Consider the following 27,853-nt stretch of genomic DNA (forward strand, 5'->3'; position numbering starts at 1 on the left):
AGGATCGGGAAAGGAAAATTTATTACAATTTACTTACAATAACCAAAAACGTAGTTTGATATGGAATAATGAACACAATATCGTTTCAAATACAATAAAGGCCATGTTTAAAAGTAACACCAGTTCACCATAAAGCTTGAACCAGTACCATACACGACTAGAGGAAATATTTTGCTTTGAGCCATAATGAAATATTAGATGATAGTAGCATTGTCCGCTTCTTCGATGATAATAATAAAATATACGTGATCATGCGTTTATTTTATACGAGATTAAATCAAACGAGTCTTGGAAGTTTTTATGTCTTGTGGAGTAATGAATACGATTTCGAGAAAAGCTTCTTATATGAAATGAAAACAGTTAGGATGCCTTTATAACGTAACATTATTTTGAAATGAAATGTGTTGATGACAAAACCAAGCATAGGTAGCCATTTTGTTACGCTATTTTCAATTCATGACGTAACATCGTTGTCCATATTATGACAAGATGAATTTAATGGATAAATGTCGGATAAATGTTGTATATGATAACAAGTAAAATCAAAGCAAATTTCCACACTTTATTTAGTTAGAAACGTGTGATATGATTAATTAATATTGCTTAGCTTAGTGAATAGTACATATTGATCCATGTGGAAGACTTAACTTCATCAGTGACTCAACAATGTGTTCTTAACAAACAACGTTTAAATCTAACACAAGGAAGACCGAGAGAGAGAGAGAGAGAGAGAGAGAGAGAGAGAGAGAGAGACAGAGAGACAGACAGAGAGAGACAGAGAGACAGAGAGACAGGGAGACACAGAGAGAGACAGAGAGAGAGAGAGAGAGAAAAAAAAACAAGATAGAGGGGGAGGAGAGAAGGAAAGAGAGAAAACAGAAAACAAGAAGGGGAGAGTAGAGGCAGAGAGAGAGAGGCAGAGAGAGATACACAGACGTTTTTGGGATTGGAGACGATGTAAAAATTATTAGATTGATATTTTACACATCATTTCACATCTGAAACAACCAACAATATAATTGTTTCATATTTAAATGTTTCCTTTCGAAACAAAATAGAAAATAGAAAAACACCATGTAATCTCCCTCAAGATATGATATGAGTATTCGATCCAAGAGCTTTGCATCTGAGAGCAGGGATCTTATCACTGTGCTACCGTTACGTTATTGATACTAGACTTATTAATTGTAAAGTTTGAAATGTCAATGCTTCTTTCAAAAAAGAAAATTGAATCCTGTTTGTCTGTTAAAGTTATTACTAATAGAATGTACACTGACAGTTTAACACAATGGAGAAACGTCCATTGTCTTTCGAGCAGATTGGATTTGCCTTAGTCGCCTCTTGGCATTCAGAATTTTAGTCCCTTAATATCACTGATGAGAGGAATAAGGGCGAAACTGTTGTAAGGTGCAGTTTAATTCATTACTTGGCGTTACTGTATCTAACGTTTGATGGCTTCCTTTTGGGAAGTGACAAACCCCACCATCCACCCTTTTGTGTATTTCTTATATATGTTCTGTAAAGCCGTCTGTGTTGGTAAACACTCATTTGCATACATGGTGCTGTTTCACTTAAAATTCAATGCAACTAATAAAACCAAACCTACCTTGAGGTATTTTTTGTTTATAATAACCATTTGGTTACTTTACTTAGCAATATTTTTAAGAAAAAACTGAAATACGGTGAGTTTTTGAAGCTATTGGGTACTGGTGTAGCGGATCTGTTTTACAAACGTTCAATATACGTTACCTATACCGTGATACACAAAGGGCATCAGGTAAAAATATTAAATAAGATTATTTAAACGGAGGTGAGGACCGAAATTTAATTTCACAATTTACAAAATGTAATACCCGACATTAATTCAATGTCTGATTTCGTTGGTATTCTTAAATTAGTGTGCTTTGAAGTGAATAGATTTGAAATACCGCGTTTAAGTTTTTTTCCTTTTGTATATGTAGAATACAAAAGCGAGATTAGAACACGTCTTCCTGAAGAAGTCAAGTGTGACTTTGCTGGCAAGCGTGGGCTGTCACGTGAGCAAAGCTCCCGAAATTAGTGTTCTACTTATACCCTTTCCTAGTCGCTTTTATGAATGTGGCCATAGCATGTCCGTTACGGTCTGCTGAATTTATGTACACTCCTGGGGATCTACAGGAAATATGCAATTACATAATTGCCAATCTTTTAACACGTTTATTATTTTTTAATCAACTATCGTAAATTGCAAACAGTCAATATGCTGTATGATCCAGGGACCCTTTTTACGAATGCCAGGGTTTGGTGATTCAGACTGGTTTATATAGACATATATAACGTAACGTCGAGAAAATGGCGATCGTGACAGGTATTTGTTTGGCTAACATAGGTAGATTTCTGGGACAGTTGAAGAAAATCATTATAGATCTAGTTTCGAATAAAACGTTATAATGGTTTTAAAACATCCGTTTGATTTACACATATTTAATTCCAAATGAATAGTTACAAAATAATTGGACATAAGTATTCACAACTTATCACAGTATTTTTCTTCAAAATACATCATAAATACAAGCAATAAATCGATAGGACAATTTACGCAACTTATTGATAGAGAGAGAGGGGGGGGAGAGAGAGAGAGAGAGAGAGAGAGAGAGAGAGAGAGAGAGAGAGAGAGAGAGAGAGAGAGAGAGAGAGAGAGAGAGAGAGAGAGAGAGAGAAAAGAGAGAGAGAGAGAGAGAGAGAGAGAGAGAGAGAGAGAGAGAGAGAGAGAGAGAGAGAGAGAGAGAGAGAGAGAGAGAGAGAGAGAGAGACAGAGAGACAGAGACAGAGAGAGAGAGAGAGAGAGAGAGAGAGAGAGACAGAGACAGAGAGAGAGAGACAGAGAGAGAGAGAGAGAGAGAGAGAGAGAGAGAGAGAGAGAGACAGAGACAGAGACAGAGAGAGACACAGAGAGAGAGACAGAGAGAGGGAGAGAAAGAGAGAGAGGGAGGCAGGGAGAGAGAGAGCATAGCAAATAGAAAACAACAAAGTGCCGACAACAGTATCATAAATCACAATCAATCTCGATGAAACTATTTGAAAATTTGTCAGTGAATGTTGTACATGTAGATCCATGAACTCCTTGAACATTCCTTTATTTGAGCGTCAGTAACACAAATTAATTTATCTGGATTTTTGTAAATGTGTGACAGTAACGGGACAGTATGACATATACTGTCCTGTCTAATTTGGAAATACATTCTTCTCATAGCACATTACCTCCATAATATTGTTTAAGTCTACAATAAAATTTCCTAAAAAAATGTTGTTCAATTGCAAATCATTTTGCAACAAGCCGAATGGAAACCGTAACTGTTACCCGGCAACGTCAAATAGTACTGGATTACTTTTTTCATTAGATAGATTGATGCTCAATCAATACAGAGTTGTCGCCCTTTACCTATAGTTTGTTGATGTTTATTGTTTGCAATGAGGGATGTCGTGGAGTTATGTAACATTTTCACATTTGAAGTATTTTACTGCTTCAAATTTCGTTTGTGTATCAGGTTGGTAAATGATTGCTGAATGAGAAGATACATTATAACATTACAGAACATTATAAAGACACGGAAAATCTGATTGTTTTAAACCGTATAAACTTGTTTGAATTTGAGATGATATAGCCACGATACCCTATACAGAATTACGTACCATTCGGGAATACTTAATTTATTGATGAAAGCGATATACAAGACTAGTTGATAGTTCACACTCCTAGCCTCACTAATGAGAAAGAAGGATGGAACAGTTGTATAATGCAGATCATTACCTGGCTAGGTCCTATGAACCACTTCACTTCAAATTTTATGTGCAATTAGTAATATTTACAATTTAATCACTAATGATACAAAATATACACAAGCAAAAGCAAGACGTGTTGTTCCATTCAGAATAATACTTATAGCATGCACTGAAATGATCCCTGGTCTCTTCCAACACGCTACACACCTAACAAGATGGATTTACCGCAAAGGATAACAAATGTATGTAGCCGATATTAGAATTTAGTTGAATCACTTTTATCTTCTTTTCTAGCTCTAAACGAACTAAGCGAAAAGAAATGGGATGATGATATAGTGCGGTAAACGAGTACATTGTTTTGTTGTCTGTATTAATGCCCACTACTCCAAAACATATTTTATTGGTTAGGGTTTGCAGTGATTGACGTATTGTTCATCAAGAGAACAATACAACAATTTCAACGTCAATACGCTTTACAGCATTAATTCCTTGCAGTAACACACTTTCATTTACCCTATAAAAATGCAACCTAAATTACGAATATTTCTGTGTTTCTGGAAACCGGTATTATATACTATTAACTGACTGGTCCTTTTTAAACATGTGGGGAAAAGAATCAATCACAAATCGAATTCAATATGTTAAGTTTTGAATTTAACTCTCGATATAACTACAGTCAAGCAAAGATGGTTTTATTAAATGGGAACTAATTAAGTATCACATTGATGTGTAACGTTTTTGTTCGATCAGTGTTTTGAGTTTTACCTCTTCTCAGCTTCCTTTGTCATATGAAGACGGTGTCTTCAAATGTTCACGGACCGATGCTTTTATAGTGATATCATACTGAAATGTTATAGCGTTGTCACATAGCACCTTCCCCGATCATATTTTGCTGAAAAGGGGTACTGACGTGGCCTTGTGTATGCCATATCTTGGTCCGCGGCTTGGGGACGGAACCAATGCTAAACCAAGGCTAAACATGAAGTTTTGAAGAAAAAAAATATAAGAAAGAGAAAAGAGATCTTTAGGTAAGTCGCAGCACACTACCAAACAATGGGGCAACATATACACTATTTGCGATCTACTTGCAGATGTACTTGATGAAAAATTAAGTACATGTACCCAGAACTTAGCTCCCGAAATAAGGGTGGTTAGGAGAGAGAAATAAGCATTTAAAAGGCTTAAAGGGAACATGGCACTTCTTTTTTTTTTTTTTTTTTACATTTTCCGATTTTAAAAGCGAATTGAATGGTACCAGAAATTTACAATACGCCTCTTGACGCCTACGGGTCTGATTTACGAGTTAGTGATTAATATCGAGGCTGATTAACTTGTAAAGTCATAAGTGACCTCCCAATTTAATACCACAATATTACCTACATCTTCATCGCGTTTGGTGGTAAGATCTTCCAACAGGCTATTGGCATTCCTCGCGGAACCAACTGCGCCCCTCTGTTGGCTGCCTGTTTTTGTTTCCATACGAGGCTAAATTTACTGAAGAGCTTATCAAATCAGGTCACAAAGACCTTGTCAAGTCGTTTAATTTCACCCTCAGATATATTAATGACGTCTTGTCTTTAAATAACAAGAAATTTATTGACTACGTCCATCGTATATATCCACCAGAACTGGAAATCAAAGATACGACAGACTCTTCTACATCAGCTGCTTATCTCGATTTTTTCCTACAACGAAACCAACATGAACAGCTTTACAACAAGTTGTATGATAAATGTGATGATTTCAGTTTCCCTGTTGTGAATTCACCATTTCTAGAAAGCAATATCCCTTCATTTCCGACCTATGGCATTTAAATGTCACAGTTGATTAGATATTCAAGGTCATGTTCCAAGTACCACAATTTTCATGCTAGAAGTTGTCAACTGACAGACAAACGCGTATCACTGCGTTCCAAAGGTGCACGTTGATGAAAATTATGGTAGCCATTGATATCTCATTTAGAAATATTCTATTTCTTTGTGTGACATGAAGCTGGACGTATTTGAAGCTCGTTAGTTTGTCTGTTGGTTCCGTTGTTGTATACATTGCTCTTATTTAAGAACGTGGCATTACTTAGTGTGATTGACCAAGATTTAAATGGTGGGTGTCGTGAATGAAGCAGAAGACACTTACTCTTCCCGTCTTATTCTCCTTGTACTTATTCAGGAGTCTCCGTGTACATTTTTCTTTTGTTCATATTTTGCCATAGTTTTATGGAATATGAGTTTGAATTATGATGATATTGCAATGGTGGTGTTATCATGATTGTTGTACTATGGGTGACTCGTAACATTCAGAATTTAATTTTCTTTCTGAGTTTACAATGTATTTTGCTATTACACAAAGTAATTGTTTTGTTGAAAAAAGTTTTGAAATAATCTATCTTGGAGGACTTAAGTGTGAAGAATACGAGACTGAAATGATTTTAAGGAATGAATATGTGACCAGGGCTGCTTTCAATGAAGGTGGTAGTAAAAAAATCACTTGTTAAAGCTACGAAAATACTACAGACATCGTTTTGGACTGTTTTTTTGTTTTGTGTGGTTTTTTTTTCTGTTTTTCATCTTTCTTTAATTTCCTGTAAGAGTAGTTTAGATGCTGTAGATGTAATTAGATACTTAAGATACTAGCTACACGGAGAATATTCCTTAACGTTTCTAGACAATGTGTTGTATTTAGCGGAAGACCATCGGGTGCAATCGCCTCTCAACAAATCGATAACAATCAAATCATAGAAAATCAATACCTCGGCCCTGAAACAACAAACATAAATCTCATTAGTCTGAAATAATTCAACAAGTTACAAGTTATTTACTTTATAACCACAAGTAAACATAATTAAGAAAATATTGACATGATTGGTGACCAATTTTGTGCCATCTGACATTACGCCCATAGGCTGTAGTTCTCCAAATCACTGAGCTGTATTTCTTCAAATTACTGTAATTGATCACCTCATGAAAGAAGTTTCACATTGATTAAAGCCAGACCCGCAGGCGAATAACATTCACCACAGACGTATATAATAAAAAACAGGAAGATCCAACTTGTTGAATGTTTCCTTTAAGAAAAAGTAATTTGGTGTTTTGTATGTTGTGTAAACGCTGCAGACCATTAGATTGGATTGTAGCAAAGTATCAAAGAAAATGCCAGTATATTCTTTTCACCTGCAGATCGATACATTCGATCTAAACCTTCCATCACACATTGTGTATACAGAGAACCAGTGTTGACGGTATTGAGGCCTTATTGGACAATTATCGAGTTGGGAGAACGATGTAGTCATGTGTTAGCTATGCTGTACACTACCACCATCTCGTTAGTAAGAGATGTTCCAGTGCACCATCAACACTCACATGTAACTACCGAATCCAACTTTATATCAACATCCGGGTCCTCCATTCAGCATCAACCTGTTTTTAAGGAATATTGTATATAGTTTAAATTCATGAATTTAACAAGATGGAACGCCTTATGAAACAACTTACACTCGAGAGGGTATGTACTTACTTTGTGTTATCAATAGTAATATTTCTATTTTATTTAGTGCCGAAATGAGATAATAATTTTAGATACTGGCAACTTTTTTCTATGATACATTTTCGTGCTTATATCAAAGCAAAGCGCGACTTAAACAATTTAAGCAAATTAAATAGATACTTGTGCGTTATTGCACTTATCAAACAGAACATCCAGATGTATGTTTTATCTCTGCGATGTTACATTTGTTCCTTTTAAATTTCTCTCTTGACGATGAATACGTAGTTCATTTTTAAGGAAAAATAGTCGCAAGGCTAAGTATGTATAATTGTTAATACATTAAATGCAGCATGGGTTTATGTAATAAACATTTTGATGTGTTTTTCCTCATGATGTCACGTGATTTTTATCGGAAGAATTATATGTTAGGACTAATTCTGGCAATGGGAACTTCTCCCCTGTTAATGTTCTTCACATTTTGTCATTCTAATTTGCATATACATTTATACTTTGAAAAAGGAGAGTACATAAGACATCTTTCAATACATATTTGGAATTAGATACAGCAGAATCAAACAAAGAATTTAATGCAAAACACGGCTTTTTATAGGATTCGAAAGTGATGTTGAGAGCCTAAATTTTGAAACACCTTGGAGGCGACTGAGCAAAACTTAGTAAGCAGAATGGGAAAACAAAAAGTGTTGTTATCACTAAATAACAAAAATAAAATAACAGAAACTTGAAGATCAGGTGTGTAAATATTTTTCAAGTAAAAAACGAAAATTGATTTAATGAATATTCTTTTGTATGGTCTTAAAAACATTTATTTGAAAGGGACTGAGATTTTGTTTGGTGTAGTTAAGCTATGGTAATGTCATGCTTTGATGAAAATAGATATGCAGTGTCTGTCATAACTGATAAATTTCAGGGAAATTTCGAGATAAATGTGGCTGACTCTTAATTCTTAGTAACCGTATTTTGTAGCCGTAGATTTAAGGTGCACAGTATACTGACAATAAACAAACCTCATGTGGTGTATATCTTCTTTACATCGATATTGTTCAGCCTTTTCTCAATTCTAAATTATTTCCAGCCACAACTAGCCGATTGTAAACTCCCCTTTTCTCCACTTACGTAATAATGGTAGAAAGAAATGCTTCCCACCATCAGGTACACATATTTGCTCTTTACGATGGGATTGCATATCTTCAGCATCGCTTGAGTTCTCGTTAAAGACTTCCCTGAACCGGACGTAGATGCTTTGTATTGAAGCCCAGTATTCAAATGAAATACAGGAAAGAAAGAGAAAGATAACTTAAATCACTCCAAGATAAAGATAACTCCAGTACAGGGCTTTTTCTTTGATCCCATCTGTAATGATTGTAACACTAGCATATATACTTTCTCGGAACAAACGTATGTCTAGTATCAAAACAAACTGCGAGCTTGTTGTAGGAAGTAAGTATTTCTGGATTTTCATTGCTTAGCAACAAAATATATATGACACAAATAGAAGCTTCATTTTCTCCTTTAAGACATATTGAAATCGATTACATGTCCTCTTTATGAAATCTGGACGCTGGACATAAATAGATCACCACCAAGGACACCGAAATAGGCTCACAGACTTTCCATTTTTTTTTTTTTTTTTTTTGTTTTTTGTTTTTTTTTTTTTTTCGGGTTTTAGTTTACCAACACCGTTATATTTCTTGATATAGAACTGTATCGATTTCGTAAAAATATGCATTTAGATATTATCTTACACCTTGACAAATTGATCTTATTTGCCTGAAGCCAAAACTGATGATATGTTACATAACTATTGATTGATACAGACATGTTCATGACATCGCTACTATAACATATCTTGTGTTTGATTACATTTCACATGCAAATGTCAAATCATATATAGGTTTTTTTAGTAAGTATGCACAGAAGAACTTCTTTTGTAAAAATATACTTAACTCCGTAGACAGCAACACGACTTTCTTATTACACTGTACAATAAAGAGGTGTAAACTTCTTTTTATTGAAGACGAAGGACAGTTCCAATCTGTGGGACAGATTTCAGATAGGATACTGGATGCTCGATTACATAAGCAACCATCAGGATATCTATATTATCCTATCATTTTTGCGACTATACAGTCTAGCTTCAAAATGCTATACTAGTTGAAATAAGTTATACCCTAGCCATGCAATCTTTTGAGTAAATGTTGTTGATACAACTCAAATTTGCCAGCTTTCATTTCCATACACTATAGCTAAGTGTTCCTAAATAGAAAATTAGCACATACTTTCTCCGATATTTCCACAAACGATTTTCGTATAATAGGTCATTTCCGCGACACCGCGATTTGGTATGATAATTTAAAGGTGTAATTTCGAGATTTCCATCATTCGCAGTCCTCTGGTCGAAATCTGTAAAGCAATGTGAATGTTCTTTCATTTACGAAGCTCTATGACATCAGTGATGTCTGATCAATATTTTTTTCTTTATATTGTTTGTTATCGTACTGCCAGGGTAATTTTGAGGTGGGCGTCATCTCTGAAGGAATTAGTGGCAACCTCAATGATCAACATACGGGAAGCCCGTCGCATGCCGTCTAGTGTCTTTCCCATGGACGCACACCCACGTTAGAATAGGCAGCTCTGTTTCTCAGCTCGCGGAAAAATACAACCGCTCTTACCAATTGATCTATCGCGGCCCCTAATGAGTTTTCATTACATTTGATTTTCATTGGTGCTTTGCCTCATGTATGTATAAATCTATAAGATGTACAAGTACAATAAATACATGAACAAGAATGTTCGCATTCTGACTCGAACAAAATCTGTAACATGGTATGCTGTTTTGAAAATTGCATCATATGTAATGCTTATTTTCTTCTCTTTTTTTTTTCGTTCATTGTTTATAAGATAAATCACAGGTGAACATTGCGTTTTATTACCTTCAATACAGCTTCAGCATTCTATTATTTCATACCTACAAATGGATTTTATTTAGACGACTCATCACTGATTGTTGGATTCTAAAATATGGAATATATGGAAAAGGGATGGGGTTAGATTTATCTTTATATGGAGACGGTGCATTATTCCAAGAATCCAATTTAAGTGTCGGTAAATTTCAGAATATGCATTATTGACTGATTCTAAAAGAACTATAAATACATACTAGCTGTAACATGTCAGTTTGGCATGTGAGGTCTAAAGATAGCTATTAAACCAATTCTTCACGCTACAATCGAATTGTTTTCTAGGAACCCTACAAAAATAAAACATTAGCTACAAGATTTCATCTTGTCGTGTTTGCATGTAAGCAAAAGCTAGGTTGGAACATTAACAAATTATCTGAGATCGTTCAAACACGTTTTATGTCTATTTCTGATGAGGACATCTGATAAAAGTAATGGAATTAGATCACTTTCAATGATGACAGGTAATTGATATCAAGGAACTTTAAAATATTCATGAAGAGGAAGAGTTACTGCATCAAATCGAAAATGTTTTTCAGGCGATATCGTCAGACAACACAGATTTTATAAAGAAAAATTAAGATAATTGGAACTGATCAGCAATGATGAATGTTAGATGGAAGTATGTGTTAAACACATAGTATGCCCATCGTCGTGAATGAAAATAAAAAGTGATTAGAACATGTGACAAACTGGTATCATAGAACAAGTGAAAACTGGACAGAGGACAAGAAACACCGACAATATAGTGGATTTATTATTCTAAAATAATGTAAACAGAATTATGTACTATCGAATATTTTGCGAAACAACTGTGAAACTGATTCTTCATCAGCATCGTGGGAAAACATTTAGCGGCATAACGCTGTATATGAATAATTTATATCCTTTAACTCGAAGGTGATTCTAAAATAGTTATTACAATACCTCATTGCATTCAAGATGAAATCGGCCCAGCGCCTACCAAATATATTTACATCTACATCACCTAACCTTTACGAAATGTCAATTTGTTCCTTAAAGGGTCACAATCCATATAAACGTGTACATATGTTTTCTGACTTCCTTGCCACTGACCCAGTTCTCTTTTAGAAAGGTCATCATTAATGTCAGTTATATAAAGATATTGATGTTTCCTCTCTAGGTTCACGAGATTGAGACCTGTTTAAAGATCGTCTCAGAAAGCGTGTTTTGCTCTGATTTTTCAACATCATTTGTCCTGTGTTACAACGAAATACTATTTAATACCGGAATACAGTCTTTGAAAATGTTTTAACAAAAATTCCAGTATACCTTGACCAATTGTTTTTGAAATTTTCATTTACATGATATTGCACATATATCACCTTTATCATGTTCACGTGATTATTGTTATAGAGTAAATTTAACCATTGGCAAAGATTTAGACGGCGAGTGTCGTTGATGAAGCAAGTTACGTTGGCTCTTCCGAAACACTTGGTCTGACTATTTTTTTTTTATATTTCCAGGAGTCTACTTTGCTTTAGTTTGGTTGATTGTGAGTTTGGATTATGATTCTGTTGATATTCTCTTGTTATTGATATAGTCGACAGGGGAAGAAATGGTTCTTTTAAAATTCCATTCATGTGATATTTTGTATCGATTTCTAAGTATAGATAGCTTAATCTAACATGACTAACGAACTTTTATTGTTTGTGTAGGAAAATGAAAGCATCCTACAGAGGTATTCATCCAATCAGGTGCAAGGTAAGATTTGACATCACAATCCAAATTGTATTGTAAATTTGCTTGATTGTTAATGTTAAAAATCACATTATCGGTCCTTTTCACATTTCCCGTGAATATGCAATCATAGCAAACTGTCAATTAGCAGATATCAATACAATGTTGAGCGTGTTTGCATTAATCGTCCATAGTTATCAACATCAGTTTAGCTAGAAATCATTGGTTGATATATTTGGTGTGACGTTTTCAGAAACATCAATTTCGTTCAATGATATAACTAATTCAAATTGTTTAGACTGAAAGTGAAGATATTATAAAAGTTTAGCTGTGATATAATGAAGGAATGATATTTGGATTTCGAAGATAAACAACTCTGACCAAAACGAAATATGCACGAAGACCCAATGTGAATTGATTGTTTGTAAAAGTCAGAAATCAACAAATGTTGATATTTCGTATTATAGTATTAGACATAAATTAGACAATGATCTTTATTAGTGTCAGAATATTATTTATCTTTTTAGTATTGTTTATTCTTGTTTTAATTGCTATTAATTTTACATATCAATATTTCTATTTCCATCAGATTGCCGTTGAAACATATGTATATGCTGTATTATTTCTGTTTAATAAGATCTCAAAGAGGCATTTCGGCTGTTTGACAAAGATGGTGATGGGTCGATAACAACTGACGAGTTGGGGACGGTGATGCGGAATCTTGGTCAATACCCAAACACCGATGAGCTAAACATGATGCTAAAGGAAATCGATATAGACGGTTGGTAACTGTTTTAAGTTGTGAAAATGAAATTCCAGTATTTTTTCATTAAGTCTGCTATACTGACTAGGCTACGGCTACAACAAGGCATCACCGAAATTCCTCTGTTTTGATTATTTTATTCCTATTTATATATACTGTCAGTAATATAACATTTCATGTTTTTATTCCTCCAATATCAACTTGGTCTCAAACAGCAAAACCCCAATACATATATGATGTTCTTATCAATGGCATTAATATCAATTTACGAAGACTAAGAGTATTTCACCAAAAGTGAAGCGCTTACTGTAAGGGTTTGATTTTCGAGGGCTTCCGTGTTCCGCAATTTTCGAGGATGAAATGAAATCCCGATTAATAGGTGCATGTAAAAGTATAGGCCTCTTGAAGACTTCGGCGAACAAATACACCCATTTTGCTTCAATTTTACCCTTAAACCCCAAAATAAAAAAGTAACAGGCATGAATAAAACTTGATATCCCCTAATATACTTTAGTAATGCGTATTTGTGATGATGGAATGTTTCGACACATACGAATCGTAATCTGAATCTGTATGTAAACAGCTTCTCAATTCTAAAGTTATTTTTTTGAATACAGACGGTTGCTCGATGTCATGCTTTACTAGAGAACTGAACAAAAGACACTCCTCCAGTGAATAACACATTCATATTGCTTGTAGACCACGGCCTACCTACAGTCTCAATCATCATCAATCTCTCGAAGCAATAGAAACGTCAAACATCTGTCCAGTATACAAATTAGTGTGTTTTTGTGTGTGGTAGAAACGTAAAATTGTGAACACAGACCTTTATCGTTTATTTATCGTAGGTGATGGAACATTCAGCTTCGAGGAATTCGTCCAAGTGATGGCCAACATGGGTGGTATCAGTGAACAGTCAGAGGAGGACGAGGAGGAAGAGTTACGTCAAGCATTCAGGGTAAGACTATGGTCAATATATGAAATATCAGGGCAACATTCACAGACAATTGATATTTTCCATATTAATAGTTATGATAGCTAGGTGACTGTACAAAAATACACAAGAGAAACGCACCTTTCAATCAAAATTTGTAATAAGATACAGAACCGTCACATTATTAGCATACTGCATCAAACAACTGTATTTGCGTAGGGTATAAAATCGTGAAATCTTGAAAATGAATATCAAATTTGGTAGAGAGAAAAACAAATGTCCAAGAACACAATTATCAAATATTCCACAATAAAAACGTTATAATTTCAAACGCAAAAACGAGTAATGTTGAGTGACTATTAAAAGTAAAAAGAATGCCAATTCTGTCTTGTACAGGTATTCGACAAAACAGGGTGCGGCTACATCAGTGCCTCAGACCTTCGAGCTGTCCTACAATGTATGGGCGAAGATCTCACGGAGGACGAAAGTAGGTCAACCATACTAAATAACTGGTATACCATGAGTCATCTGGACATTTATATTTAGGGCCAAGCACCCATTGTTTACAAGGTCGGGATAAAAGAATTTTATTACCGTTAAGATTTATTTCAACAGTAATTATAGACTGAATATTCCCGAAATATTTTCTCCTGGCTTAATATCCAGGAAATAAAAGGTAAAGAATCGGTGGTAGAATGAGTTCACAAGCCCACATGTTTTTGATATGTCTTCAAGAACAACGCCAATGTGATTTATATATAAAATATGTAGTTCACCCTTATTAAATTATTATCGTCCTTGAATTGTAGTTGATGAGATGATAGCAGAGGTAGATATTGACGGTGATGGAAGGATCGATTTCGAAGGTAAACAGAAAGAAAAATGAACTAGAATTTTTTTTTATCGCACGACCGATGAGTAAGGCACATTTTGTCAAAAACTTACATTTCGGCGTCAAGCTTTATTCACAGTGTAATTTGAGATTATAAGACAACATCTCATTATCTAAACCTGGCGTCACAAAAGGTTTCATAACACAGAAGTGAAACGCTAAACGATATTACATGTATATATTCATAAAATAACAAGGAATACATGTGATAAGATTATCTTGAGAATCTCTTGACTGATGAAAAAGGTTTGATATTGTAACATGCAATTAGAGAAGTGATTCAGCATGTTTGATGTAGTCTTGTTTTTATAACTAAATTTTCAAACGTATATATAACAATAAAGCGATCTTTAGTTTAACAATTGGGCATCTGATGTTTTGAATTTTGTGTCTACAGAGTTTATCGCCTGTATGTGTGAGGACGGAGACGATAACAAAAAAGGACAAAAAAATTCCTCTGATGAAACAAGTGCTTAATCTTCAAGGAAGACAATATTTCATATCAAATTCATAACAACATGTAAAGTGAAGACTATATCAAAACCATACTTATCGTATACCTATATGTCGACAAAGGCGGTTGAACCTCGGAAATCGATAAAAGGAAAATGAGGACATCACCAGCATATTTAATATAACAACTCCATCCATTTAACCGAGATTGGGACTATCTTTGGTAACAGTTAAGCACAATTTGTATTTGATATACAATACTCTCATATGATTTGTTTTAATCTAGGAAAATAGCTTTAATGAAGGTATTGTCACTGTTTATCTGTCTTTGTGGTTCGGGGAAATCATTCATGTTAATTAGATTGTTTTAGATGTATGCATATTTTATAGAATACAATTTGTGTAAGAGAAACAGGTTTTGAATCGGAGAACATTTTCGGTGATTCCGTTGTATAACAAACACAAGAAATTTAGCTATATCAATAATGACTACTTCTTGGACAGTATGTGTATTATATACAAGAGCAAATCCTTTGTTTTCATTCCATACTGATCTGTTTTCTGCTCCAATTTTTGACTTGTTTTGTTAATATTTGTTGTATGCTACTAACAGTTTTGTATAGTACACTTGTTATAATTGATTATAATTTTTTTTCTTAGCTCATATTATAGTTGCCTTTTAAATTTACTTTTAGTATCTTAGTGAACCGTAAACATGATTTCACTGTGTATTATTGATTTTTCAAAAAACTGCTAAATATAGATACATAAAATCAGCATACGAATAGAGAAATAGGCAAGCCCATTTGAAGACTTCAGATAAACTTTGCCTTTTGCTTCAAGCTTTCTGTAAAATAGCAAAACTTTAAGTCATCAAAAAACATCTGGTATAGTAATTGTGAGATTTCACAGGACAAGAAAGTGAATATAAATTTTGTTATATACCGTAATGCAAAATCTTTCACGACAAAACTCTTCTCACATATATAGTATCACAAAATGAATCCTTGAATTGCTGGCTTGTCAGTTAAAGTTTGTTTACAAGCAGTAGCATTGTAATATTAACAGTTGAAGCTGAAATAAAATAGTTTATTGTTATCATTTTGGAAACTTTCATTATATAAGTCATCCATATTATTAAGCGCTATAAATATACAAAATTGTATAATGTCATATTTCATGAAAACGCATGGCTAAATATCTAAAAACTGTCATTAGTTAGTTTTTCTTAACATAGAATGTATCTTAACAAAGTCTAATGATATATTCGTCAGGTCTCAATATATTTCTAGATGATAGTTGATTAACAGTTTCATGTCGGATGCAATCACTATAATCTTTGGGATAAGTGTAATATATGTCCAAGTCTATTTGAACAAAGCATGTACAGCTTATCGGGTCCACAGAGTAAAAAAGTAAAAGTGTTTTTATCAAAAACTATTTCAAAGTAAATTTAAGCTACAGTTCTAATTTGCGTTCAGTTGGTGCGACGCGGTAAGCTGTTGATGCTATGTGGATTTTTATTCATGCAATTAAACACTATTTAAACCTACTTTACCCGTGTTCGTGTTATGTCCAATGTTTGCACAAAAAGAAATTGTTGTATGAGCGTCATCGAACTGAATATAGCAATATAGGGTCTAAAATTCAAAGAAAAATTACGTTTACCTTATAGGAAATGTGAATTTACAGAAATTTGAAAAATCTTTCTCGGAGTTACAAAAAAACTAAAGGGAGTATAATGTATCTTAGTTCTATGTCAATTTGAGTCACAAGACATTTTCATGATAGAAATGGTCAAAATGGTCGAAAAAAATTGGTGACAACAAAAACAACAGATAAATACTGACATATTCTTTTATAGTCCGTGTCGTTTGTACAAACTGCATGCCACATTTAAATTGATTACAATGATAGCATGGTTCAGTTTATACATGTGAACATGATGGTCTCTGTAATTATAAGACAAATATCTTATGGAATCATGCTGCTAGTGTGCCTCTCCATTTAGATTTTGATTTCAATCAAATTTGGTTTTCTCTAGTCATGTCAGTTTTTTTTAGAGAGAGTATAGTTAACCATCACTGACGGGCCTTACAAGGACGAAACAGCTGTATTATGCTGCCTACTTCATAATTTGGCTCTACTGTAACTTATTCTGAAGTATTGTAAATTGATATGCACTCGAATGTCTTCTGTACAATGTTAAACAAGAGGCCAAAGGGCCTGCATCACATTAAGACGTACACCATTTACAGAGGGCACCTCCAATCAACTTTGATCTTGAATGTGGGTCAAGATCATTTCTTTTCGCAAATTTTATCGACCTTTACCCCAGTAACCAACTTGCTAAATCGCATGCTTCAGAGCCTTCTGGTTAATCAGTAGACAAAGCTTCAAGGTTTCGAAAAATTGACCCCTGTGACCTTGAATATGGCTTCATATTTCTTTTTGCAAACTGTTGGTTTCATCCTTATATCCAAATACCATGCTCATGAGCTTTTTGTAAGTCAGAAGAAATTGTTTCAATGTTGTAACATTGACCTTGAATAACGGTCAATCGTTTCACAACCTTCGCCAGGTTCCATGATAAAACTCAGTCAGCCAAACACCGTGTTTCTGGGCCTTTCAAATAACTATTAGTTTTCAGATTTTTAACACATTGATCAAGGTAAATTTTTGCGCACGAACTTTTCAACCAAATATGCTTCGGTGCCTTTTGGTTTATCACAAGAAATAGTGTAAGTGGTTTCCAGAAATTCAACTGAGGTGATATAAAAAAGGGTCAACGTCACTTCTTTTCTGAAACGAATATCAAGCTTCTGCGCCTTTTTATGATTTTTTTTAGAAATCCACGAAAACAATGCAGTTACTGCTGAATTTATAAGATTAGTAAAGAAAACGGACATCCATTTTGTGATATTCCATGAATATGCCATTCATTTTTTCATTTAGCTTTTATTGAAACCACGAAAAATTGTACCGTCGAAGAAAGCACCCTTTACTTTATGAGAACAGTTATTGCTGTTATTTTCTACTGGAGATGAAAGTCCTCTTTTAAATACTCTTTTAAAGCACATATATAATTATATTATGTTATTTGTATTTCTGCTTATAATGCCTTTCATGCAACAGATATTAGAAAATATCGATATATGTTCTACCTAGGTGTACGCAGGTTATTTAAGGCCCATCATACAATGACATACAATATAATTTCAGTCAGGAAACATGAAAAACAGGCATTATTCCCGAAATGTAGCACATTTGCTTGCATCCCTGAGAAGATACTTTATATTCAATCCACAAGTCATGACTAATAAAATCCTATTACACATAGCAAATAAAGGAAAAGATTGGTAAATAATATACAGAGAAATACACTCGTGGCTATCTCAGTTCATCATTAGTACATCGATTTTCTCCCTGGAATTTCTCTCAATTAACAATGCACATCATATTAATGAAAAACCCATCAAACCTGTAACGCTCTTCTACTTCTTTTCTAATTCGATTATTAATTTCTAACGAAGTTTTTTTTTCTCTCTCAAAACATTTTCTGGATGTTAAAGATTACCTGTGTCAATGCTCAACAACTGGTGTCAGTGAATGACGGGTCGATTTTGACTTTATTTGGCAGCTTTTAGGGTTGGTACGTTCTGTGTCAAATCGTGACTTTATGTATCAATGTGTGACCAATCGTGCCAATATGAAACCACTAATCATTGTGTAACTAACTATGTTAATATGTAATTAACTTGTCTTAATGTAAATAAGTGCAACGTTAATATGCGAATATCTGTTATATGGTGTGATTGATTGTGTTCGCTTGTTGCTTCCTGTGTCATTATGGGACTAATTGTGCTCATATGTGACCACCTGTGTCACGGTGTCATAAATTAAGTGACTACATGTGTCATTGCGTACTCCGTTGTCTCATTATATGCCTCCATGTGTCATGATGTAATTTATTATGTCAATGTGTCATGGTGTGACTTATTGTAGTTAACTGACTAACGGTGGCATTATTTGACTAATTGTGTGATAACCTATAGTATGACTCATGAAGTTATTCGTGACTATCCGTTGAGTCAGTAGGTGACTATGTGTCACGATGGGACTGACTTCATTTGTGACTACCTGTGTTAATTAGTGATTACCTGGGTCACTGTGGGACTAATTGTGGTCATACATGGGGGTGTCATTGTGGTCCTAAACGTGCCAATGTATGACTATCTGTTTTACGTTGGGATGAATCGTTTCCATAGGTGACATTGCATGGGACTAATTTTGTCCACGTGAGGCTAAATAAGCCTTGATGTAACTAATAGTGTTGATATGTGGCTGTGTATCATGGCACTTACTCTGTTAATATTTGCCACCTTTCAAAGTGGGACTAATTACCTCAATATATGGCTATTATTGTCATTGTGGGGCTAATCTTGTCCATGTGTGGCTAAATAAGATAAATAATATGCGACTGTGTCATGGAACTTATTGTGTTAATATGTGAATATCTTGTCATAATGGGATTGTGTCATTGACTACTAGTTTTAAGGTGAGACCAATTGTGTCAATATGTGTCTTAATGTGTCATATTGAAACTAATTTTGTCAATGTCTGACTACCTGTGTCACAATGAAAGATTGTTCAAAAGACTCACAAGTGAATAGCACCTTTTAATTACTGACTTATAACTGAGCAAATATGTGAATACCTCTCATAATGGGGCTTATTGCGTCCATGTGGTGATAAGCGACTTCCTTTGTCTTGGGACTTATTGTGTTCATATGTGACTATCTCGTTATATACCTTATCATTGTGGGAATATTTCTGTCCATATGCGACTGTGTCATGGGACTTATTGTGTCACTACCTGTTTTAAAGTGTTACTATTTGTGTCTATATGCGGCTACCTGTGACAAGAAGGAACCGAGTCCATATGTGACTTTATACGCCATGATGTGACATTCTTTACGTGGATTGACAAAGATTAACATGGCGACCTTCGTCGATAAACCAGAAGACTCTTCCGAAACACCCATGTCTATTTCCATTGTACTGTTTCAGTTGTCTCCTCGTATTTTTCGTTTGTTTGCATTTTGCCATAGTTTCATACAAGGTTAAATTGAGATTCTAGGTGATCTCGCTACTTGCTTTGTTTAAGAGTATGTCAATTCTGCTTAATCCGATCCATTCGGACACAGACACTGACTTACCTATACGAGTAATTTCAGCATTATTAAAGCACTCATGTAGTTATAAGGTAACCCAACCAAAGGTGTTTTTCATGGATAACAAACAGGAATATGAAAGAAATCACGTCATTGGTCATTTTTGCAAATAATAAGGTTTTTTCAACATTCAACTTTATTTTATTTTTATTTTCCATTTTTGATTCATTTCTACAAAGTAATATAATTAACATATTGTACTAATACATACACTTTCATTCAAAATGTTCTTATCTAATCTAACTGTGCATTCCAAACCCTGAATAATTCGGCCATATATCTGGGCTCAATTATATCCGATTAAAACTGTGCATTTGATCTTTTTAACAAAACATATTCATAACAAAAATAATTTTCACAACTCGATTAATTTATGTAAGAATATTGCTTTAATAGAAAATATTGATACTCAGTAAGGTTACATTTCTATTTCCAGCTACTAATTTTATATAAGCACACATCAATGCATCAGTGATTGAAAACATTGATGTGTAGCTTATCAATTATCAATATTTTGATTTGAAATTTTCATACTTTCTTAAGTTCAAGCTCAGTGTATTGGGTCAAATTAAGGATTTTTTAACACACAAATGGAATTTTTTTCAATTTCTATTTAATGTCTGAAAATTTCAATCAAAGAAGTTTGATAGAGCCATCTGAGCTATCAATTTCTACACTGATTTATCCTCAAGGATAATGAGATTCAAAATATACATTGCACAAACTCATATTACAAGTCTATTGATACTTGCTATACACGTATGAAAACTGTCCATTTACTCAATAGTATTAAACTTAACAGGTTAGTATATAGGAACACATGTGATAATTACAAAAATATCAGTACCATAAATGTGTATTAGAGAAATACCACATTTCCTAACTGACAATCGATTCTTTCCATTCTTGTCAATGTTCATTCTTTCTTTAAACTGTACAAAATATCACGACAAATAGAACAGAAAAAAATAATATCGATGTAAAAATTGCCTCCATTTACAACTGTTGCCAGACGGATATGAACATACTGTGAGCTCTAGAGAGACTATAAACTAATGTTCTAATTGTGACTTCAACAAACGCGCGCTGCACTTCCGTGGCGGTGTTCTGAACTTAATACAATATCAAGTTGTATTTTCAGTTGGACCCACTTCAACAAACCCACCAAGTGTTTCCTAGTAGATATCACTCAGTGGAGGTTTTCGAAGAAACTTTCTAAATCACGTAAAATGATGCGTATAATAGGGCTTCAAGGATTCTTCAGTAACACAAAGTTCACACACTGCAAAAACTGTTTTTTGCGATATTTGAATTTTTTGAGAAAAAAAAAACATTAAAAGGCCTTTGACTTTATTTAACATACTTTCAACATATTTTTTTTTCTTGAGTTTGGAAAATAAGAAAGATAAAAACCTCTCCAAAATAGCAACTTCTACAGTAACGTAAAACTCTTTCACAACATTTAAACTTTCGTGCTGTACAAAATGTGTCATAGTATCACTGGCTTATCATGTTGTAATTGTGCAAACACTAAACATATTACTCGATACATTATCCAATTAAACACTCATCTCTATTCGCTAAATTACCTGATAACCACAATGGAAATCTCGCAACCACACATCGGCAATAGTAAACACATAATTTATAGGAATCAAAGTTGGAATACCATTTAATCATTAATTAGATGGAAATATATTAAGCGTGACAAACATATTTTCCAGTTAATTTGAACATATTTCTCCTTTGAAACAACTGATAATCACCTTAATATCAACACCTAGGTAAACAGTTCACAATAACTGAACATGAGTAGACTGTCTTACAGTTAATAAAACATACAGGCAGGCAACAACTTTCAATCGAAACACCACAGACACCAAGTTCCATAATACAGCATGTGTCCTGAAGAAATTTTCAAAAATGTTTTGTTCCTTGTAACTTAACGATGGCATAAAGATTTGTCCATTAAACGTCTGTTTTTGTTATACTGTTCAGAACACTGTGAAACATAATTATCACTTAGTCTATAACATTAAGAATATTGATATAATCAGTGCTACAACAATGTCATACAAAGTTAGTGTTAGACTATATAATAACTTTACTACATAATATATAACAACTATATTTACATATTGTATATTTACAAATTAACATGCAATTTGTCCATAAAAATAACTGTCCAATACAATCTATGAATAGCTTTATAGGTGTCAACATACAAAAGTGTTTATTTTTTCAAATTAACAATCATTCTCAATCATAATCACTTCTTTAGTTTCATTCTTTGAAATATTTAATAAAAATAACACAGAAAAACAATCCGTTATAACAAATATGTACAGAGTATGCATAGTTTATCATAGATGAATTTTGTTTTAGTATAAATGAATATATATGTGCCATCGATTGACAGCACTCAAACTGCATTGATAACGTTGACTGGTCTTAATTAAGAAAAAAATATATATACATTGTACACCTCATTCTTCACATACGATCAGTACATACATGCTATTGGTAAATAAGATAAACCATAGAACGATCATACAAGCAAAATCCATCAAATTAAGTCAGCGGTGTTAGTTGTTCATTTCAAGATACATATATCTCATTCTGCTACATGTATACCAAATGTCTTGTGATCAGCCTGTGTCATTTAACAGAAAGATTTCTTTTCAAAAATTAAACAAAAATCTGAGAAAGGCAAGGAAATAACATTAAAATTTAATAACATTTATGATTTCATTTTTACAGTTTTACTTGAACTGAAATAAAATCACTGTTTAAAAGGCTTAAGTAGAATAAGCCATCTCATGGCGTTGTTTATTATTTACTTCTATAAACAAATAAATACATAACTTAGCAGTATTTACTGCATTCATATAACCTGACAAGAAATTTCCTGGGAAACATTTCACCAACCAACTTCAAATCACCAAAATCCAGCTGAATAAGTCCAAGTCCCATTATCTGTTACATATCATTGTTTATTGAAAATTTGTAAAAAATTTCATGAAAGAGGTCTTGCCTATTCTTAAACCTACTTATCTTTTGTTTGCACTCTTAAATGAACCATAGGAATTGAAATCTGATTTTTTCCCCCTGATTTGGGATGTTCTCTCCCGGATCTCAGAAGATATACAAAATTTTACCACTTAAGTACTTTCTGATCTTTGTGTAACTTTTCATGGAGGACATTAAAGAACATCAGAGGCAGAGAAAAGATGAAGCGTAGTGATAGAATGATAGAACTATGAATAAACAAGAGCAATAAATTGAAGATGGGAAAAAAGAAAATACATAAGGAAAGATCAAATAGATCAAGTATGATACATAAAGTATAAGATTAGTTAACAGGTGCATTGGTATTGAAAATGCATCAACAATATTGTAACAACTTCAACTATATTCATATCACATTCAATATCCCACATAGATCAGACAATAATGTACCACATAAAACGAAGATAAATATGTATCGTTATTAAGAAAGAAAATATGACATTATCAGATAGAAATCTATATGAAATTCAGAGAAACATATTCAAGAGGAAATTACAGGAAAGGAAATCACATGAGAGGAAATCACATGAAAGGAAATCACATGAGAGGAAATCACATGAAAGGAAATCACATGAAAGGAAAAGAAAATTTCACCACAATACGAGAGGATTAGATTTCCAGAGATAACCAACAATGACATCAACATGGGTAATATAATAGTACCTCTAAAGTTAATTGCTACCACAATCTTTTTCTACATAATAGAAGATAAAATGATGAAAACTACTTTTACAGTCAACGAATATGTACTTCACAATCGATGATCATCAATACAGATAAATCTGTTTCTGTGTTTTTATATATCATATACAATTCTGCTCATCAATTCACATTTTGCCAATTATTAGAAGAGATGAAACAACAATTTAAAAAATCTACTATGGCAATAATTAAGTGAAACACTTTAAAATTATACTTAATAGAACCGGACATAACTTTTTAAAAGTCAAGCACTATGTAGATATTTCAGATTTGGTATCAGATTTGGTATAAAGAAACATATGTGCAATGGAATGAGATAGTTGGGGAGAGGCAGAGAAAAATTAAAATAAATAAGATGTAAATCCTTACTTCCAATGTTGCAAATTATGAATCCTTTTGTTTTTTTTATTCAAATCTTTCAAGGAATCCATATTGCAATTTTTAGGTCTTTAGCATCACTGAAAAGTCCAAGGATGAAACAGCTACATGATGCAGAATCAATGACGAGTCCTAGAAGGATGAAACAGCTACATGATGCAGAATCAATGACGAGTCCTAGAAGGATGAAACAGCTACATGATGCAGTATCAAAGACAAGTCATAGAAGGATGAAAACATCTACATGATACAGAATCAAAGACAAATCCCAGAAGGATGAAACAGCTACATGATGCAGAATTACTGACAAATCCTAGAAGGATGAAACAGCTACATGATGCAGAATTACTGACAAATCATAGAAGGATGAAACAGCTACATGATGCAGAATTACTGACAAATCCTAGAAGGATGAAACAGATACTTGTTGCAGAATTACTGACAAATCCTAGAAGGATGAAACAGCTACATGATGCAGAATTACTGACAAATCCTAGAAGGATGAAACAGATACTTGATGCAGAATTACTGACAAATCCTAGAAGGATGAAACAGCTACATGATGCAGAATTACTGACAAATCCTAGAAGGATGAAACAGCTACATGATGCAGAATTACTGACAAATCCTAGAAGGATGAAAACATCTACATGATGCAGAATTACTGACAAATCCTAGAAGGATGAAAACAGCTACATGATGCAGAATTACTGACAAATCCTAGAAGGATGAAACAGCTACATGATGCAGAATTACTGACAAATCCTAGAAGGATGAAACAGCTACATGATGCAGAATTACTGACAAATCCTAGAAGGATGAAACAGCTACATGATGCAGAATTACTGACAAATCCTAGAAGGATGAAACAGCTACATGATACAGAATCACTGACAAATCTTAGAAGGACAAACAACTATATTATGCAGTTCAATTCATTAACTGGCTTTAAAGTAACTGCTTCTTATCTCATTGAACATTCCATTCACCCTTTTTCATGTTGTAGTCCCTTAAGAATTTCAAGATTAATAGTGTTATTTAAGGAAAGGTTGAAAAGAGTATGGAAATCTTGTTACTGCCTGATGGCATAAGATCATCAGCGAGATAAGTAACAAATTATTTGCACAGAAACACAGTTTACATGTAAGTCATCATACAACACACGCTTACTGTAAAATCTTCCGAAGAACTCTAATTTCGTGGGTTTCAGGAAAAATCTTGTGGGCACTCCATTTTGTTGGATAATAGTACTTAATTATCCAATTCAATTCATAATGTTCCAAATGTTCACTAGTTTATAAATGATTCATGGATATATGAATTTCTGAATTAAGAGAAAAATAAACCCTCCCTCAATGATTTTACAGTAAAATATGTAAGTTTGTATGCTTCTTACCATAGAAACAAGAGAACTATTATTTCAAAGAATAATAAACACATCACTATCTTCAATCACGTCTTCTAGAACAAACTGAATAATTATCCTGTATGGAAACATTTCCATGCCTTTATCTTGTGTGCAGGCTACAAAATCCTTATTGAGATAGATTTGTGTACATCAAACCTGAGAAACATATTTTCAATTTTTAGGCAACAACAGGTATTATTTACATATATATTCATTAGAAATTATTATTTCAGTCTACAATTTCTTCTTTATTGTGAAATTGTACTAAAATTGTAATACTTACAAGCACATACATGTTTTCATTATCAAATTGTACTGAAATTGTATTACTTACAAATACATGTAACATACAAGCTTGTTCAATTAAAAGATGTATGTCGCTGGGTTATTTCTATAAAGAAACCTGAAAATATGTAAACATACATGTATGCTCTGCACATATGAAAATTATCTAATTTTCCTGTATGTATACCTGTATGATATTGTTAACACATTGGATGTCATACAATTGTCAAAAAAAGATACAAATACATTCACCTTAGATGTAAGTAGATATAAGTAAATGTACTGTATGCATACCTACTTTATTGGTTATTTTATGTAAGTAATTTTGAATCTTAACCCAGATGTATATTTACATGTATCTGTATATAACTCTGTACATCTCTGCGTATATACTGTTCTATATCATTATTAAACTAATTATGTGTATGTGCTTCTTCTATATCTATTTCTATATAATACATGAACAAGTTCATGTATCTCTTTGTGCACCAATTAATTTTTCCCCTAATCAGTTAAAACATCTCATAGGTAATGAATCAAAACCAGGGTATACCAAACTATGTACATGTACAGGATGTGGTGAACACATATGGCAGGTATTGGCAATTTGTCAGGACTATGATCAGTGTATTGACACATCTCATCAGACTAGACAGATTCAATTTAAAATAATGATTTATAGCACTTATAATGAAACCATATGCCTTTAAATGTAAACCTTTCACACAATGATTTATAGAACTTATAATGAAACCATATGCCTTTAAATGTAAACCTTTCACACAATGATTTATAGCACTTATAATGAAACCATATGCCTTTAAATGTAAACCTTTCACACTGAAAGATAACATAGATCAAAATCTATGTCACTTAAATCAGGTCAGTTCAATATTTTGTACAATTTTTTTCACACTTTCTGTAAATGTTTTCATTTCAAATTCTTTTTGAAAGGATATTCAGCACAAGTTGGCAGATTTCTGTCTGTTGTCTTTTTAGAACGTTTTCTCGTAAAATCAGTTTTCAAACTATTGTCAGCATTGAAATATCTTTCATAAGGTCAGTTTTAACAAACATAATTGGTGGAAATTCCCCCTTCCCACTACCTACCTCCAAACACAGTTACTGGATCAAAGACTTTATGCTAGATAGTGGGTAAATACACAGGTGTGTACACCCTTCACTAATAACTTTTGCTTGGATCAGAATTACATTTCTTTGTTTGGTTCATTTTTTGTCAACTAAAAATATACACAAATACATCCCACGATTTGGCTGATAAAATCAAACCTGTTTTGGCTAAACAATAGAGGAGCTAAATGCTTCTAAGTCAATCAATCTAGATCTATGGAGAGTTTCCACAAACTGAATATCACTTGTTTGTTTATATGATGAATAGATGTGCACCATTTCTGAAGGAACCTTAGTAGATCCTTGTTTCATATTCTTTTTTATACCAAAACATCAATGAAATTTTGTGCTGAATATCTCTTTGAAAGCTAAAAAATGTTATCATCTCAATTACTAATAGGGTAGCACTTCAAGATCTATCAAACACTTTGGCAGGAAAAAATGGAAAATTCAAGTAAAAAATTGATGCTTATAATGCAAAGGTCAAACGTACCAACACATACAATTAACAATGATATGCAATATTAATAAACATTTGAGCAAATAGCAATAGCTTAGATTGACACCATTATTCTGAAGTGTTATATTCCATGATTTTTTAAAATTCTGAAGAATATTGGGCATAGTTCAATTGGCCCCTTTTCTTCCTAATGGGATCTTACACTTATTCTTTTTTAGTAAAA

The 27,853-nt window shown here is 33.3% G+C and overlaps 1 protein-coding gene across 1 annotated transcript; it reads left to right on the forward strand.

Annotated features, from left to right (window-relative positions):
• Window positions 1-7,224: 7,224 nt before the first annotated feature.
• On the forward strand, window positions 7,225-14,987 carry LOC132546821 (calmodulin-A-like). The gene is made up of 7 exons (XM_060210537.1): window positions 7,225-7,260; window positions 11,900-11,945; window positions 12,559-12,702; window positions 13,533-13,642; window positions 14,015-14,105; window positions 14,428-14,484; window positions 14,908-14,987. Exons 1-7 carry the CDS (start codon window positions 7,225-7,227, stop codon window positions 14,985-14,987), a joined length of 564 nt encoding a protein of 187 aa, XP_060066520.1.
• Window positions 14,988-27,853: the final 12,866 nt, after the last annotated feature.

The sequence above is a fragment of the Ylistrum balloti genome, unplaced genomic scaffold (assembly GCF_031769215.1).
Source record: "Ylistrum balloti isolate Yb309-2 unplaced genomic scaffold, AGI_CSIRO_Ybal_v1 Utg369916, whole genome shotgun sequence".
Classification (NCBI taxonomy): Eukaryota; Metazoa; Mollusca; class Bivalvia; order Pectinida; family Pectinidae; genus Ylistrum; species Ylistrum balloti.

Bases quoted from the DNA above. Each gene is read 5' to 3' on its own strand.
- LOC132546821 (XM_060210537.1), top strand. From the start codon at position 7,225: ATGGAACGCCTTATGAAACAACTTACACTCGAGAGG. The intron at 11,946-12,558 runs GTAAGATTTGAC...CTGTTTAATAAG, and splicing joins TTCATCCAATCAGGTGCAAG to ATCTCAAAGAGGCATTTCGG. The intron at 12,703-13,532 runs GTTGGTAACTGT...TATTTATCGTAG, and splicing joins AAAGGAAATCGATATAGACG to GTGATGGAACATTCAGCTTC.